We start from the raw sequence: 19,093 nt of genomic DNA, 5'->3' as shown, positions 1-19,093 counted from the left end.
CAATTTAACTTCACAGTATCTTAAACTCACATGGACATCTCAGGTGGTGCAGCTGGTAAAGAACCCCCCTGCCAATGCAGGAGATGCAAGAAGACACGGGTTCAATCCCTGGGTCGGGAAGATCCCCTGGAGGAGGAAATGGCAACCCACTGCAGTATTCTTGCTGGGATAATACAATGGACAAAGGAGCCTGGTGGGCTACAGTCCATGGGGTTGCAAAGAATCAGCTATGACTGTGTCTGAGCACACATCTTAAACTCACATAGCACTTAAGCATTTTGAAAAAGCGGTATAATGTATGTGTTAAGCTTTAAGTTTACAAGTATACTTTACATTTATTAAAAACATCTTTATCTCTGTGCCATGCACAATACTCTGCACACAGCTGGTGCTTAATAAATGGTAGCTCCTGTTTTTATTATCATCTCATACGATCTTTTCAAAGCTACGAGTTAGGAAGGCCAGCTGTTATAAAGAACCCATTGTTGACATAGGAGAAAATGAAAATTCAGAGAAGTCATTTGCTAAAAATCCAAGGCTTGTTCATAACAGAAGAATTGGAGGATTTTGAATCTCAATTGTACTTTTCTCCTCTTGATAATACATGTTATTTCTCTCTTATTTCCTCCCTCCCCAGCAAAACCATGAAGATTGCTGTGGCTGGGATGAAATTTACTTGAAAGCTCCTCCTTACAATGTGCTAAATAAGGCCACTTGATGAACCAGCTCTTTGCCACCTAAGGCACGGGGGCTGTGCTGAAGACAGTGACAGGACAGGAGGCAGAGGGCGAGTCCCCACGTAAAGCCAAGGTATAGGATACACTTTTCCTTCCTGCTTTCTAGAATATTCACACAGCTTCATTTTCAAACATGAAATAAAAAATTTGGAGGCTTGGGTAATTTATTTATTCAGACAAGGCAAGCTAAAATGCAGCATCTGTTTTGCTGGGAGCTTCTGTATTTACAAAATCGTGCATCTGAGTTCTCTGATACACGTCAAGCTGCGCTCATTCACTCGACGAATACACTCAATCACTGAACAAATGTACGCGGCGCTCCACTTCCTGAGCACTTTGCCCTCCTCAAAAGATAAGATAAGACATGTGCGGTTCCCATGTTATTACTTATTCAGTTAGCCAACAAATCTTGATTGAATAGTTACCATGTGCCAGGTACTTTAACTGGCCTCAGGAATACAACAGCTATTTTTTGGACTGTGCTTTACCATATATATATATATATATATATATATATGTATATATTTTTTTTTCCTGACAAACACACATCCACACACATACAGTGTCCATGCGTTTATGTGGGAAGAGTATTTCTTTTCTTCGAATAGGTAACCTTTTATTAGAATATGTTGTTCCTGCTCCCTTTTTTAGCCTTAAAAAATAGCCTTGATAAAGAAGATATGAACATTTTTGAAGGGTAGTTAAGGAGTGCTCATTTTGTAATATAGGTCGTCTCTCATAACCCCTTATTTGGCTGAAAGTCCTGCGCTAACAGAGGGTCACTAGAGAGCAAGAATGCTTGTCATTGCAGTGGTGCTCCCTGGAGCACTGGTCTCCATCTAGCAGGTGCCAATATTAAAGAGGTAATGGGAGACACTGTTGTCACATAATGGTGATTTCCCAATGCTCTATAAATGCAGAAGAAAAGCCAAGACATTGATCCTATGGCAGTGTTCTGTAACAGTGACTCTTCCTATTACAGCAGCAGATTGTGGGAGGTTTAATCATCTCCCTTAATATATGCCAGTGCGGCTGAGTGTCCATGATCAATGGACTATTGTTACTAGTCTGCGGCCTTTTTATTGGCATTGATAATGGGCCTCTGCTCATGTGTCTCAGCTACAAGTTTAAGTCGGTAAGCTTTCCCCACTCTTACAACTGATGAATGACTATTAGCAGTCAAATTAGGACCAGCGGAGTTGGGAACTGAGTGAACTTCATATGAAATACTGAAAACTACAATGAACCAACCTAAGTCTGCAAAATGCAGCTGTGTTCCTAGCAGTTGTGACACTTGAACTCTGGTTCTAAATGTCCTGGGCTTCTGGTTGACCCAATGTTTACCAACTGTTCTTCTAAAAATACCTTTAAAATGTATACCTTGACTTAATAATTGTGATAAGAACAGATACTGTATTATTATAGTGCTTAACTTTAACTTTCAAAAATGAGAACTGCTGTGTCTCTGGAAAAGGTCAGTTTTCATTCCAATCCCAAAGAAAGGCAATGCGAAAGAATGCTCAAACTACTGCACAACTGCACTCATCTCACACGCTAGTTAAGCAATGCTTAAAATTCTCCAAGCCAGGCTTCAGCAATATGTGAACCATGAACTTCCGGATGTTCAAGCTGGTTTTAGAAAAGGGAGAGGAACCAGAGATCAAACTACCAACATCTGATGGATCATCAAAAAAGCAAGAGAGCTCCAGAAAAACATCTCTTTCTGCTTTATTGACTATGCCAAAGCCTTTGACTGTGTGGATCACAATAAACTGTGGAAAATTCTGAAAGAGATGGGAACACCAGACCACCTGACCTGCCTCTTGAGAAACCTATATGCACGTCAGGAAGCAAAAGTTAGAACTGGACATGGAACAACAGACTGGTTACAAATAGGAAAAGGAGTATGTCAAGGCTATATATTGTCACCCTGCTTATTTAACTTATATGCAGAGCACATCATGCTCTGCGCTGTAAGAAGAAGAAGCTGGAAACAAGATTGCCGGGAGAAATATCAATAACCTCAGATATGCAGATTTTACCACCCTTATTGCAGAAAGTGTAGAACTAAAGAGCCTCTTGATGAAAGTGAAAGAGGAGAGTGAAAAAGTTGGCTTAAAGCTAAACATTCAGAAAACTAAGATCATGGCATCTGGTCCCATCACTTCATGGGAAACAGACGGGAGACAGTGGCTGACTTTATCTTGGGGGGCTCCAAAATCACTGTAGATGTAACTGCAGCCATGAAATTAAAAGACGCTTACTCCTTAGAAGAAAAGTTATGACCAGCCTAGACAGCATATTCAAAAGCAGAGACATTACTTTGCCAAAAAAGGTCCGTCTAGTTAAGGCTATGGTTTTTCCAGTAGTCTTATATGGATGTAAGAGTTGGACTATAAAGAAAGCTGAGCATCAAAGAATTGATGCTTTTAGCTGTGGTGTTGGAGAAGATTTTTGAGAGTCCTTTGGACTGCAAGGAGATCCAACCATTCCGTCCTAAAGGAGATCAGTCCTGAGTGTTCATTGGAAGGACTGATGTTGAAGCTGAAACTCCAGTACGTTGGCCACCTGATGCAAAGAGCTGACTCATTTGAAAAGACCCTGATGCTGGGAAAGATTGAGGGCAGGAGGAGAAGGAGATGACAGAGGATGAGATGGTTGGATGGCATCACCGACTCAATGGACATGAGTCTGGGTAAACTCTGGGAGTTGGTGATGGACAGGGAGGCCTGGCGTGCTGTGATCCATGTGGTCACAAAGAGTTGGACATGACTGAGTGACTGAACTAACTGATGCCTTTGGGAAGAAATCAATTTCTGAAAGAAGTTTATCTCTGAAAGTTTTTAAGAAAAGGACCACAGGTAAAAACTTACTACTTACCAAATTTGGCTTTAAAACTTTTCACTGAACTGTTCAGAACTTCCAGCATCTTGGCTAAAATAACAGTCTGTTAATAAAGTTTTACAATCACAAAATAATTGAAGGCATGCTAGAGTTCTGAATATTTTTCTACAGGAGAAAATTTAAGGAGTAAGAAGTCCTCTTTTCAAACACAGAACTAAATTTCACTGAAAAAGTTCTATAATTTCACATATTTTTCACAATAAAAAATATGTTTATTCTAATATTGACTGGTATGTATGTGTCAGATGCAGAAAGTGGTGCAACTGAGTAATCCATGAAACCCACTGAACCCTCTAATGAGTCAATTTTGGGAACACAGACAACCTGAGAAGCTTCATAGGACAGCCACAAAACTGCTTTGTAAGATATATACATATATATATATGTATATATATTAGAAAAAAAGATATATGGAGAACACAAATTTATATATACCAATGACTGAAAGGCTAAGAGACATCATGAATCACTTTCAAGTTTGTGAACGTTTTTCATTTGAGGTTCAACGGAAATCCAGTTTCACTGCCTCCTTCTGCAGACAGTGTCTCTAATTCTAAAGTCAGGTTGAACCACTCTCTCCTTTTACCCCTGTAGCATTTAATCCTGCTGGCTTTCAACCATCATGCGCTGGTAAGGTCTGTCTCCCTCAATAACCCTAACAATATTTCATACAATTAGAGAACATTAATTTTAACAAAGGACTTTGGCACTTGGAGCAGAAGTTCAAGTTGATCATTTAACTGTCGTAACTTTGTGGCTTTCCTGGTGGCTCAGTTGGTAAAGAATATGCCTGCAATGCAGGAGACCCAGATTTGATCCCTGGGTGGGGAAGATCCCTTGGAGAAAGAAATGACAACCCACTCCAGTATTCTTGCCTGGAAAATTCCAGAGGCAGAGGAGACTAGCGGGCTACTGTCCATGGGGTTGCAAAGTGTCAGACACAACTTAGTCCTCAGTCAGACACAACTTAAACTGAACTGAACTTTGTGACAGAGATGGGGCAGAAACCACAGTTCCCATCTTATAGATGGTGACTGACAACGAAGAAAATCTGGTTTGCCATTGAAGACAGGGACTCAATGGAGTCATCTTTGAATCTGTTCTGTACTGAACACTGCTGCTGCTGCTGCTGCTAAGTCGCTTCAGTCATGTCCGACTCTGTGCGACCCCAGAGACGGCAGCCCACCAGGCTCCCCCGTCCCTGGGATTCTCTAGGCAAGAACACTGCAGTGGGTTGCCATTTCCTTCTCCAATGCATGAAAGTGAAAAGTAAAAGTGAAGTCGCTCAGTCATGTCCGACTCGTCGTGACCCCATGGACTGCAGCCTACCAGGCTCCTCCATCCATGGGATTTTCCAGGCAAGAGTACTGGAGTGGGGTGCCACTACCTTCTCTGGTACTGAACACAGTCAGCACTTAATAAAGATTCAATGACTTGGTTTGACTTGAATTATATTGATTAGATGACCAGCTCTTCTTCTTCATGCACTTCAACTGGAGGAAGATGAGAAAGACAGGAGAATTTTCTTCTTGTACTGAGGTATGAACCACTGTGTGAGGGTACCATTTTCTCTGACATGTCTGAAAATGGTTATATTTCTGTCTAGAAGAGCATTAATGGCGTTCCTACTTACAGTAGGGAGAAAGCTTGGGGAGCACAACAGTGAAAATTCAGGTTGCCTCTAGATAAGGTAAGAATTGAGTGATAAGAGCCTGCAAAAAGGAACAGTCAAGGAAGGAGCCTAGATCAAGGCTTTTCAATCGCTAACATGTATAGGAACTACCCAGAGATCTTGTTAATATTCCATGAGTCTGGGTAGGGTCTGAAATTCTGTACTTCTAATAAGATCCCAGATGATGCCATGTTGCTGGTGCTTGGACCACATTTTGAGTAACAGATTAGACTTCACATAATATAGATTTCATAGTGTCTCATATGGGTGTTAATTAAGCTACTATAGGAGAGAATTTCTTATGGAAATCTGACAATATTCAGACAAAAATCAAGAAAGTTGCAGAAAACATTCTACAGAAGATTTGTTATTGGAATTCTTGATATAGAGCTTGTGATAATGAATTGTCCTTTTATTAAAAAAAAAAGCATTATCTTAAAAATCAATAAAGGATTAGCTTTAGAAAAAAAGGGTTTGATTCCCTTAACGGAATACCCTTTAAGGTGAGAGATACTGTAACAAAATGTTATATACTACCACTTGTCAACGGGGCCCCTGGCTGAGCCTTCGCAGTTGTTTTGCTTGCTGTTGTTGTTCAGTTGCTTAGTCATGTTTGACTGTTTTGAGACCCCATGAACTGTAGCCCGCCAGGCTACTCTATTCATGAGATTTCCCAGGCAAGAATACTGGAGCGGGTTGCCATTTCCTCCTCTAGGGGATCTTCCCAACCCAGGGACTGAACCTGTGTCTCCCTGTCTCCTGCATTGGCACGCAGAGCCTTTACTGCTGAGCCACCGGGGAAGCCCATTGTTTTGTTTACTACTTGCTAATAATTGGATTTGACTGAATAATAGCCTACAGATTGAGAATATAGTAAACATCAATTCTGAGAGAATTACTGGTGGCAAACTCTGCTTTCAGATTTATGGAAAGCACCCAAATTCCCTGCTTTATAGGCTTCATTCATTCACTCAGTCAACATTTATTGAGTACCTATTATGTGCCAGACACTGTCAGGGATGCTGGGTGTACAGTGGCAGAAAAGACAGACTCAGGCCCACTGCTCAGAGTGTATATCCAAGTAGGAGAACATAAGATAACAGGAGAAGATGGTATAAAGAAAGGAAAAGTGTATGAATTATAGGATGATGGAAGAGAAACAGCAGCTATTTTAAGTCACTGGAAGCCTCACTGATGATGTATTATTTGAACAAAGATCTGAATCCTGAGGATTATATGATTTTATGAGAAAAATGATAGATATCTGACTTTGTTAACAGTAAATACTGTTGGTTCATGAATTATGTCCTATGTGTATTTAATAAACCCACAATCCTTCCCTGACCTGGGTGCATGTCAAGGGTTTGGGATAAGGAAGTGGGGGATTTTTCAAGTCTTTCTGATGAATAATTAAAAAAAATTTTTATTGTTATGTTTTTAATTTCAATCATACAAGCATAAATGTTTATGATAAAAGAGGTTACTGGGTAGAGAAGACAAACTTCACATTCCAAAATCAGAACTGAAATTTGGATTAGGGATCCCCAGGTTTACTATCTGTGTAACTCTGGGCAAGTCACCTAACATTTTATAATTCTCAGTTTTCATCTCTACAGAGGCAAGCTCACTCTACTTGCATGATTTAGGGCAATTAAAAAAAAACAAAAACACTTGGGAGACAGGAAGTACTTAAACAATTGTAACCATAATCTTTGCCATATATACGAAAGCACCATGCTCAGTATCTGACCCACTGTAGGCGCCTGCCTCTTGGTTTCCTTCCTATTCATTTGCATTATCAGTTCCTCTGCAGTTTTTCATTTGTCCAGATAAACAAGAGTTGATGGTATGTGCACTTTTGCTTGATAGAATTTCATAGGACTCATTTCATCAGTGCATGATTAGCTTCAAAGCTTCAAATCTAACCCAGTTTTGAGATAACTGGGAAACGAAACCAAGTGGAGAGAACAAATGCAGCATTGTAAGAGAAGCAAAAGTCAGCTTGAGGTTGTCTGATGTTTTTAAACTAACATCATCTTTAATCTCCTATGCCCTTCTTCCCAGATAATAAGAGCTGTGCACTAGAAGTGCTGAGATAAACTAATGGGGAACAGGATACTACAAAAGACATTTGAAAGAGCCCATGTAATTTACTGCATGTCTGGTTTGTTTTACTTTCCAAAGCCTTCCTGTTGCTCCAGGAAATTTGTCTCTTCTGGCAACCTTCGGCCCTCTTTTGGCCGGGGAGTGCTGAAAAGCATTTGAGGGCAGGTAAACAGATGCAAAGCTTTCTGAGTGGAGGAGTAAGCACAGGCCTTGCTTCCTGGGTCACATCTGAGACATAAACAAAGTATCCTTTAGTACTAGCTTGTGAGAATTATTCCAAATGCAGGCAACCAAGAGGCTGCTGGCCTTCAGATATGCATAAACTCCCAACACGTTCTGAAGGTAATTTACATGTGTGGACCACTAAAAGCCTCCTACTCAATGAACTGCATCCCTGGGGAGATGCAGGGCCTGGATCAGTGTGGGAACAACATAAGGGTGTCCTCTATGCCAAAAAGGGGATTGGGCTAGATGGAAAATCCCCCAAAAGGACCATCTGGCAGCATAAATTATCCATTTAAAATGGGTGGTGTGAGTTAATGACACCAAAGCCACCAGGAACATGTACAACATCCTTCAGTTGAGTTTTAATGCCCCCTCAGGCCCTCTTTCAATTATGACTTTCTATGCTGAATATGGACAAATGTAAATTTATCCACTGTCCCCTCCCACCCCCTGCATATATACCATGAAACTGCATTTTTCAATAATGAAACAGAAACAGAGAATGGAGCATCAGTCCAGGAATACAGTAAAATAGTGAGGGGTTTCTCTAAAAGTGTAAGTTTTTTCCCTTAGAGAAGCCCCCCTACAATTAATTATATGCTTATACTATATGTGTATATGTGTATAGCATGTGTGTATATATACATACAGTATAATATGTAGTGTAATTATGCGTGTGTATATATATGTATATATGTATATGTATCTGTGTGTGTATATATATATATCCTCCCCAAAAGGATTTAGCCATTAAACTTTAGTTATTTAATGACCATAAGGGATACAGTTATTCGGATGTTAAAATTTATGATCAGTTGAATCATAACATGCAGAAGAGAGGAACAGAATTACTCTGAATAAAAGAGTCACTAGGTTAACATATTCTATGTTCAACCTACTCCCACAGTCCCCACATAGGCTCAAAAGGAATCTACTTAAGGATCCAAAGGACAGCCTCCTGGAAGAGGAGTTTCATGTACATCAACAAAAAAAAAGCAGCTCAGTCTGTGTAAAACCGAGTTAGTATGACCTTCAAGCACAATGTCCCAAACCTATATATTTTGATTCTTACTTTCACAGAAGCAGGTAAACTGGCCAGGACTTTAACTGGCCTTTTAAAAAGGGTTCAAAGAACAGGTAGATCTTTTAACTTTTTAACAGCACATAAGCTTCTCATTGGCACTATCCTGAGGTGGCACTGACGTGCATTTGCCCACACGGGTGGTCAGCACATTCATTTAGGCCAGGGTGTATTTCTTGACCACTTTCGGCAAACTGGCATGGATCTCCTTGTGGGGCGAGCTGATGCGTAGCCCTCTGTAGAAGACCCATCACACCCTGAGCACTATGTTGATGATACTAAGAAAATGGCAGCACCAGAGGCTAAACCCCATCCTTACACCTCCCATATCACCACATAATGATCTTCTTATGTGTCTGTTCTCCACCCCAGCTGTGAATTCCTTGAAAGCAGGAGCCACAACCTTCTCATTCAGCTTTGAGATCCCAGAACCAGGCATCGTCCCTCATCCACAAAAAAGTTCCCAATGAAACCGTGAGTCAATGAATGGATAAGCTGGGTAAAAAGATTAGGTAGAAGGGAAGCAAAATGAAATCTTCACATCTTGGTAAAGGGAAGAAGACAAAGGACTCAGCTAGTGGGGACCGAGGTTTTGTTTTTAATTATCATACAGTAAAACTGCCTGGGGGCTCAGAAGTGGAGGGCATGCATTTCTATTAATATGACTGTTAACACGTGTGGATTCCTGTAACCACCACCACAATCAGGATACAGAACAGTTCCATCATCCCCCAAGCCTCTGCGGCGCTGCTCCCTCTATAGTCACACTCGCTGAAGATTCTCTTTTGATATGTTAGGGGGAGAGAAAGGAGTTAAGATTGAAGGTGAAGGGGTGCAGAGATTTTCTCGGTGCTTGCTTATGCAGGGAATTACTCCGAGGCAAGAACTGGGAAAATCTTTTCAAACTTACTGTGCTAGGTATAATTCTTAGTTGGGTCATATATATTACCTCATTTAATTCTCAAGAGCACTGAAATGCCTATTATTATAGACAGATGGCAAAAATGGGGACACTAAAGTCTCAGAGAGGTTAGGTGGTTTGCCCATAATCACAGAGCCAGCCGGAGCGGAGCCAGGATTACACTCAGCCTTTTTCCAGAGCCCACTCTATTCTCTACATCATTAGACTTTGCATATTGAGGAAGGTACCGGAGGAGATTCTCCCCTGCCAATCTGGAGGTTATAGACATTGAGAAAAGTTTCAAAAGGCTTCTGGTATCAGAATTAGTCACATGGCTCAAGACTCCAGAGTCAGGACTAAACTACCCCAGGAGGTTAGACTAGGAGTCATCATTTGCTTAGTTCACGAAAGATGGACATAAAGATAGCTATTCCTTTGTATTTTATTTTTTTAGCTGTTGCTTTTAAATAGAAAAAGAATTGTGATGAATGACAAAACATATTTAAAAGTTTCCTCGTTTTATAAAGATCCAAGTGTAAGCTACTGCACAGGAGCCCTTCTTTTCCTCTCTAACGCTATTGATGCAGTCGAAAAAGTTACTGGATTTTTATTTTGATTATTAAAAGATAAAACCAAACCCAAAAGGCAACTGGTATAAAATGAAAACAAAGGCAAATGGAACGCTGGACTGCTGTGTAGTGAAAACATATGAGTAGAAAACCCTACCCACCCTTCTCAATCTCTCATCTCAGCTGAATGGCATCCTTGCACTGCCACCCTTTCATAAAAGCAGCAGTCAGCTACAAACACGTGTTCATGTGGAGAAAGTCAAAAAGTCCACGGCTCTGAGCTCACTCCCTTCGCTTTCTGCCTGGTGGCACTCCCTCCTCCCCCCAAGCCTTAGACTCACAGTGGCCGCCCACCCTGCTTACCTGGCTCCACTTCATGCCACCCGCTGGACTGACTTCCGCTCCCCGGGGAGCGCCCTTGGCCTGTGTAAAATGGCTCTTCACCAGGACTGTCCATTTCATCCTCCACAGACTTGAGGCGCTTCGTGGAGCTGAAATAACAAATGCGTACATGTTTAAAAGCCATCCAAACCACCTTCCTCCTGGACGTGGCATCTCTGGTGGAAAGAAAGCCAAGGGAGGAAGCAATTGGGTAACTCAGTGTAGTTTCGTGGGCTTCTTTGGGCTCCTGTTCAGTTTAGTGAGTCACTGGATGGAGAACAAACTCTTGGGTCTATGTTGTTCCAAGTGTCTGGGTTTGGTTTTTATTGTCACTTGAGTTGCTGCTGCCGCCACATCCGATTCCTTTTTCCTTTGAGGAACTGCTGGCTGGCTCCATCTCCTGTCTCCACCTGGAAGACTGGGTAGTAAGCCCACGTGTGTTTCCCCCAGAGCTTTGGCTGGGGCGTTGCCATCAGCAACGATCCTAGACATCTACTCAACCCCTCCAGCACCCCAGGAAGGAGAAAAATCGGGGCACACAACCCTTGAAGAAAAGCCTGAATTGCCTTTTGGGTTTTTTTGCTGTATTTTCTCACCTTCTACTTAGAGCCCTTCATTTAAAAAATATTTATTGCGCAGTGACAATACCTTCCTTCCACTTCTGCCTCATTCATTCACTGTTTTCCCTCTAGCGCCTAGATTGGGACCTGGGCTGCTGTCACTGTCCAGGCTCTAGGGATAAAGCAGTGAACAAATGAGACAAAAGTAGGATTCTACTTATTCTGCTTGTGAGAATAAGGGACATGGAAAAAAGAGCGACCCAGCGACTTGCATGCCACTTCTCTACAAGGAAATTACCAAGAATGAAGTTCTATGCCATCAAGTGGGGATATTTCAGCTTTGGAGAAGTATGGTTGGGAAATTTCCAGAATATATTCTGTTTCTTCCAGTTAAAGAACTGAGGTCTTTTTCTCCCAATTTGAGGTTACAAGAGTTAAAAGGTAGTGAAATGCTACATGTTGCTAATGTTGTTCTAATTGTATTAATTGATTATGTACCTAACATACCAGAATGAGCAGATTTCATACCTGGTATGAGTACTAGCTGGGTAATCTCTTCCTCATATGTCAGGTACAGAATTTTTAATATATATTCGTTTATCAAACATTTATTGTACATCTCCCACATGCCACGTACTGTGCTAAAGGCTAGAATACTGAAATGAATCAGATATAACACCTGTCTTCATGGGGTTTACAATCTCATGCATGAAGAACAAGAGGAAAACAAAATTGTGCAAAGAGAAACACAGGTATGATAGTGGAACCACACAGAGGTTATAGTGTGTTCCTTGATGGAGGAAGAAAGCAATGATACACAGAGAAGGTCGGAAAATGATGCCCAGAGGAGATGGTTCCTGAACTGTCTGGAAGAGAGGGGGTAAGGAGACGGAGCAGAAAGAAGAACAGGGCAGGAACAGGCTATTACTCAGGTGATGCACTCCTGAGGCAGCCATTCTGGATTCTAAGAGACTGAAATACTTCTTTATCAACTGGCAAAGTCCCACTCTCAAGCACCTCATGTTTGTCCCAACTTTGTCACCCCATCTTTGTCACCCCATCACCCCAGGACAGCTTCATGATCCCAAACCTAAAGGGTTAAGGTATGGCACATTAGAGGCATTCCAGGACTTGGCACTGCGGCAGGGCAGCTCTGTCCTAACTGGTATGCTCCCGTCACCCAGGTTATTAGCTATTCCCAACATCACTCCAGGAGGCAGGTGCACGTCAAGCAGAAACACCACCACAAGCAGTGTGCGACACTCGCAGAGAGCTGACAGGCGTTCACTATGGTTAAAGTGGCAGGGGGGGTACAGAGAAGGATGGGGTGAAGGTGACAGAAGCTATTGTACGTCTGGACTTTATCTTACAAGCAACAGAGGCTCCCTGAATAGATCTAAGCAGGAAGTGATGTCAGAGTCATCTGTCAGAAAGGTCATTCTGGTAGTTGCAGAGATGACGGCTTTCGAAGAGCTAAGGGAAAAGGAGACAGAACCTTCCCTGGGGAGACAGTTAAGAGGCCACTGCAGCCATCCAAGTAAAAAACTGAGGAAGGCCCAGTTTCAGGCATGAAATTCTAGTTACTGAAGTTGCCATTCCAGGAATCTTAGCCTTTAAGCTCTATTCTCATGAAAGCTAGATTGCAGAACAGCAACAAACCTGTGGCATGCTAGCTGAGTATCCAAAGGAAAAACCTCTAACGATTTACTTAATGTCCTTTGCCTGGCTTTCCTTGAAATTTAATGAAAAAGAGCCACTCAAAGAATTTTTCTGTATTTTATGTAAAACTGTATCTAATAGAAGTACTTTGTAAAAGGACATACACAAAAAATTCCTAATACATAAAACCAGAAAAAATGTCATATCTTTAAAAGAAATTCTAGTTTCCTTTTATTAGAAGAGGTACATTACATAACCTAGTGCTTCCCTTCTTGCCTTGGAAACCAGGCATCCAAGGGCTAAATATAAGGAATAACTCTGGGTTCAGGTTCTTGATATAAGAGTCTCTCCTACCTTTCCACATGGTTTCTGCCCTCTCTGTATTTAATATTATCTGTTGTGGTTTTTAAATTGAAAGCCACTTGAAATAATTTTAGTTAGAAGTTGAAAGAATACAAATTGGAAACAGAATAAATATTTTCTTATGTTCCCTGGCAAATAAAAGGCAAGACCTACATTCTCTAACAGGAGCTTGAGATCTGTGAAGAAGGAGATTATCAGGATTTTTTTTTAAGCTCTAGTGCCTATCACAGTATCTGACTAATAACAGATGCTCAAACACTGCTGAATTGGGCTACAGATTTAGAAACAGTCACATGAGTGCTTGTGACAAGGATTTGCCCAAGTGTCATGATTCAATGAGATCCCACCCAAAAGGCCAACTTCATTACCTGTCCTTCTCCAAGTACCAATATCTTTCTGAGTTTCTAATGCTTTTGATTTCCTTGGTGTCCTCTAGAATAAAATGCAAATACTCATGCATTAACAGTTAGTTACTCAATTGTATTAGACTCTTTGCGACCCCATGGACTGTACCTTGCCATGCTCCTCTGTCCATGGAATTCTCTAGGCAAGAATACCAGATTGGGTCAGTAGTCATTTCCTTCTCCAGGGGATCTTCCTGACTTAGGGATCAAATCTGGGACTCCTGTATTGCAGGCAGATTCTTTATCATCTGAGCCACTAAGGAAGCCCTACTCACGTGGTTATTAAATCCTAAAGGTGAGAGAGTCTGTAGATATTAGCTGACCCCTCAGTTTGAAAGCAAGGACTGCCAGGGGTTGACATAGGATAAATGTTGGGAAGGTGGAGATACAGGCTAGAGGAGAGAACAAGATCCAGGAGGGAAGAAAATTAGAAGTGCCAGGAGCGATAAGTGAAGGGCTTCCAGGACAAAGTTTACTGACTTCACAAACCTGACAGCTGGTTTATCTTGATGAAGTTCTTTGGGATAAGAAAAGTATATTGCATCCCAATTTTTATATTACCCCTTCTATGATTTTGAACATATTTACTGGAAGGAATATAGTTAATGCCTATCAATCTTTTTTATTTTTTTAAATTTAGATATGAATCAGTCATTATTTTTGTTCCTTTTTTTTTTTTTTTATTTTGGCCATGCTGCACGGCATACAGTATCTTAGTTCCCCAACCAGGGATGGAACCCATGCCCTCTGCAGTGGAAGCTCGAAGTTCTAACCACTGGACGGCCAGGGAACCCCCAGTTATTAATTCTGGCTTCTTGCTCTTGACTATCTAACATAAATTCTATCCTCCCAGAAACACTTGAGAGACACAGGAAAGGACCAGTAAGGTCTCTACATAAGAAGGAGGATAAATACTCTTTTAAGCAATGACACACCATCTCTTCTTGGGTGTGGAATTTGTTCTGTCTTTAGCAATACTATCTAGAAATTAAGGGAAGACTATTATGTTCGTTTCAAATATTTGCTTAATTTGTACTATGTGCAAAGCCTAGATGCTTTATCTTGTCCCTAAAGAACAGCAAAATGCCTCTTTCCTGAGTGTTCCAAATTCTCTGAACTAAAAATATTCATTCACTTGTCAGTCTATATCATGAGACTGCAAAGCTCCTGTTACTTGACTTTACATCCATAGTGCCTTATGAATCTCATATCTTTGGGACTTAATACGTCTTTGCAGCTTAACTGGAAGAGTTCAGCAGGGGTCCCCAACCTCCATGTCATGGACCAGTACCCCCTGTCAGATCAGCAGCAGCATTAGATGAGAAATAAAGTGCACAATAAATGTCATGTGCTTGAATCTCCCAACCACTCCCCCCACCCCAATCAGTGGAAAAACTGTCTTCCATGAAACTGGTCCCTGGTGCCAAAAAGGTTGGGGACCATTGCTCTAAGGGATTTGCAATCCAGAAGGGGAAGCAGGAACTGTACCTACCTTCAAGATGATAATAATAATTCAAAATAGCAAATGCTAACAGTCCATGAAAAGTAGAGATGCCAGATAATCCTTTCTGGGGGCTTCCTATTCTATTACTTCCTGAAAGAGTGAGCCCCATTCCTAAGAGGATTCAGTGTCAAAACAGTATGGTTTGAAAGTTCAGCAGCTCCAAGTTTGAATGTAGACTCCACCACTTACTTGATCTGTGACCTTGGGCAAGTTACTTAACTTCTCTAAGTTGTGAGCTGACCCATTGTTACATGCAACACTGTCTGTACTGTAAAATTCCTGTAAAGATTAACTCCTATCAGGTATGTAAAGCACCTAATACAGTGACTGCCACAGAGCAGGTGACCGATTAATATTGGCATAGCATAAACGAAGACCGACTGGTTGATGAACTTTTCTATATGGAAATCTGGGGTATTCTTCTGGGCACAGTTCCTCAACTGCACACAGATAATTCTGCTGAGTCTATATATTTAAAGAATAATTTTAAAAGAATCATCTTAGGAGAGGCTAATGAGAGCAAAACAAACATATTACCAAGTTATTAACTACTGATGCTGTGTATAATTACTGCTTTATCAGGGTTAGTTATTTGCAGAATATGGGAACAACCACTAGCTTTTTAAAGTACGTTAATAACCAGGCTTCCACACAGAAAGTTGAAACAAAAGGCAAAAAACAGCTGGAGAAGCTGGGCCGTCCATGGTACCTGCACAGTGCACATATGAAAAACAAACAGTCAATCGACTTTTAAATTAATCACTAACCACAAGTATTTGCAAAGCTTTTTTATGTTGACTAAGTGCAGTTACACACAATGTCCCTTCCATCAGCAAACATTCAAAATCCTCAGAATGTATTAATACCCGAATATGTTCAAAATCTCGTTCTTTTGTTATAAATGGTTTTTTTTTTTGTAGGGGGGGAGTGGCACTGGAGACGACTTTTTTATACCCCAGTGAACTAGGGGGGATATTTAAATAATGTGAAAGATGATGGTAGGACTTGGTGGTTATATCTGGGAAAATACAGTTTCTTTAACCGTCTTCAACTCATTGGTAATGACTAAGCTGATGATTTATTTAAGTAACGATGGTTAAAATACATAAAGTCAAGGTAAGAATGAGTCTCTACCAGGGAAAATTTCTATCATCTGGACATTGTTTTAAATCCTCAAACGCTTGCTTTAGGAGGAATATACCTTTGTCAAATGTTTTTCTGCAAAGTACACAAACATTAAAGATCGTTCTGCACCATTCTTTTCTTTGTTGTCACAGTCCAGTGCTAAAGCCAATTTGTAAAAGAATACTGTGGGTTTAATGCCTAATCCCTTTCCCTCTGGTACAGGTTATCTGGAGACAACAGGATCTTGCAAAATGCTTCATTCTGATTTTGGCTTCGTGACCCGAGGGGATCAAGCACCCTGGAATCGTTATCTGGTTGTGTTCTTTCGGCTTCACTCTTTTAAAGGTCTCCCGGTGCAACAGTGCTTGCGATCTGGCCCCACGATGCTCTCGGGCTGCATCTGCTTTTACATCTTCACACTAGGATATCACATAGTCACATCTCTCAGAGCAGCTTCAATAGACTGCATTTTGAGAACTTTCAGGGCGCAGAAGCAGGAAAAGAGCTGAAACTGAGCGGTAACGTTTGCTGCGGGCATGGAGACTGGGACTGTCGTCACCAGGGCCAACTTTCTGCCAAACTAGCCAAAACACTTTCCCCTAGTCAAGCCTTGTCCTGAATTTTCTGAGAACATGCCATTTTCATACTCCATCCTGCCTCTATGTCTTTGCTCATGTCTTCACCCCACCCAGAACACCATTCCATGACTTTCCATCTCACTAACTCCAACTAATGCTTACAGTTTACAGCAGAACACAACTCGCTCATTTTGGATAAAGCTGTCTTTAACTATTTTCAGCCCATGCCACAGAACTGACTGACTGATGTGTATGTGTGAGTCTGCATGTATATACGTGTATGTGTGTGTATATATACATACGCATATGTGTGTGTATATATGTGTGTGTGTGTGTGAGTTTATGTTGTTGTTTAGTTACTAAGTCATGTCCGACTCATTTGCAACCCCATGGGCTGCAGCCCACAGGCTCCTCTGTCCATGGGAATTCCCAGGCAAGAATATTGGAGTGGGTTGACATTGCCTTCTCCAGGGAATTTTCCTGACTCGGGGATGGAAACCACATTTCCTGAATGGGCAGGTGGATTCTTCGTCACTGAGATACCTGGGAAGCCTCCCCCTCCCCACACGCACACAGAGGCATGCCGCCTGTGCATGCGCTCTCTCCCCTCGGTGACACTGGAAATCCATTAGGGCTGAACTCACTTCTACCATCTATTACCAGAGGCACACTGCTAAGTGTCTAGTAGGCCCAGAGTTAAAAATCAAGGTGTGTAAACTATGAAGTTTGACCTCTTTAAGAGCCAACAATAAAATTACCTGGTAGAGGATGTGCTGGGTAAAGACCTCCTCATTGCTCCTGGACTCATGCTGTAGTATGAAGAACTTTCTAAATCTGAGAGAGAAAAATTGGGGCCAGTTCCTGCAGCTATTGGTGCTAGAATTAAAAAAAAAAAAAGAAAGAAATATCAGGTAAGGTCTGTGAATAAAAGATCAATGAGAGCATATTTCAGGGTTACATTTAACACATTTTATATTTGAATTTATATGGTTAGCTTATCCAAATTTATCAGTAATGAACTCAGACCTTAAAAGAATTCTGACAATAAAAATCCTCTGCATCAGAAGGACATATATTTTCTATAACATACCTTTCATCTTTCCTCTTTTTTTGTAATGGTAAATTGTCACTAAGGTTGTCATGTTCCTGGATGCTTCTAACAAAAATACCTTCACATTTTGGTCTGCTACTTTTCTTGAACGACCAGCATTCCCTGGGTTTTTCTAGCTTTGTTTGATCGTGATAGCTTACACACATCTGTATTCTGGAGTTAGTTCTGAACTGCAAATTCATCTTTTGCAGGTCACCTAATCCCAATTTCATGTGATGAGAAGGTGTGATTTCCCCTTACTCCCAATCCCCTCAGCACCCTGCATACATCTTTACTGTCTGTCCCACCTTCCAGTTTGAGGCAAGGTCCTCAAACTATGGTCCCTGAGCCACAATTTTTGTAGATAAAGTTGTGCTGGAACACCCGCACAGCTTCATTCACATATCATCTCTGCTTCCATGCTGCAAGAGCAGAGTAGCTGTGACAGAGCCCGTATGGTTCACTATGCTGAAAATACTTCTATAGGAAAATCTGTCGACCTCTGATTCAAGGGACTGTTAAAAATAACTGACTGCACATGATTTTCAGGGCTGACCCCTGTGTGAGATGTGATTCTCTGCACATTTTGTATGTCCTGGAGCCTGTAGATATCTTGTTTACAGGAGTAGTTTAATAAATATTTTTAAATGAATAAATAACATCTATCAATCTTAAAAGACAATTCTGTGTAAAATTAGTGGTGTGATTATATACATGCAAGGAATCTGTTCTTTTGGAAAATTATACAAGGCGGGAGCAATAGATGCATTTTTTTTTTTTGTATCAAGGCATTAGTTTGAGAGTTTTAAAGCCCATAGAAGTGGATATATAAATAAATTAAATAGAGGCTCATATCCATAAGAAGAAAGGATAATTAGGAAAATCATGAACCAAGGACTTTCACTCTTTCAACCAATGATTACTGAGAGTCTGCTACTGCCAAGAATTATGCTGGGTAAGGAAGATACTTAAATGAATGACATGGTCCCTACCCTGAAACAGCTCTAGAGAGTTAGGCTGACAGATTAATTTCAATACAATCTGATAAGTCCTTTGCTAGCTGTTAAGTTGGTTCAGTCATGTCCGACTCTGTGTGACCCCACAGACGGCAGCCCACCAGGCTCCCCCGTCCCTGGGATTCTCCAGGCAAGAACACTGGAGTGGGCCGCCATTTCCTTCTCCAATGCATGAAAGTGAAAAGTGAAAGTGAAGTCTCTCAGTCATGTCCAACTCT

The 19,093-nt window shown here is 41.1% G+C and overlaps 1 protein-coding gene across 15 annotated transcripts in view; it reads right to left on the bottom strand.

The window, feature by feature from the left end:
• NFIA (nuclear factor I A) overlaps nt 1-19,093 on the bottom strand; it is a 402,938-nt gene that overhangs the window by 105,155 nt on the left and 278,690 nt on the right. For all 15 annotated transcript variants that reach the window (XM_012160811.5, XM_060410138.1, XM_060410133.1 and 12 more), the window contains 2 exons: nt 17,528-17,645; nt 10,559-10,686 (listed from right to left, as the gene is read on the bottom strand). In XM_012160811.5, coding sequence (XP_012016201.1) covers nt 10,559-10,686; nt 17,528-17,645 — 246 coding nt within the window. The remainder of the gene's footprint in view (nt 1-10,558; nt 10,687-17,527; nt 17,646-19,093) is intronic.

Source organism: Ovis aries, chromosome 1 (assembly GCF_016772045.2).
Source record: "Ovis aries strain OAR_USU_Benz2616 breed Rambouillet chromosome 1, ARS-UI_Ramb_v3.0, whole genome shotgun sequence".
Classification (NCBI taxonomy): Eukaryota; Metazoa; Chordata; class Mammalia; order Artiodactyla; family Bovidae; genus Ovis; species Ovis aries.
This window is presented reverse-complemented; position numbering and strand designations above follow the sequence as displayed.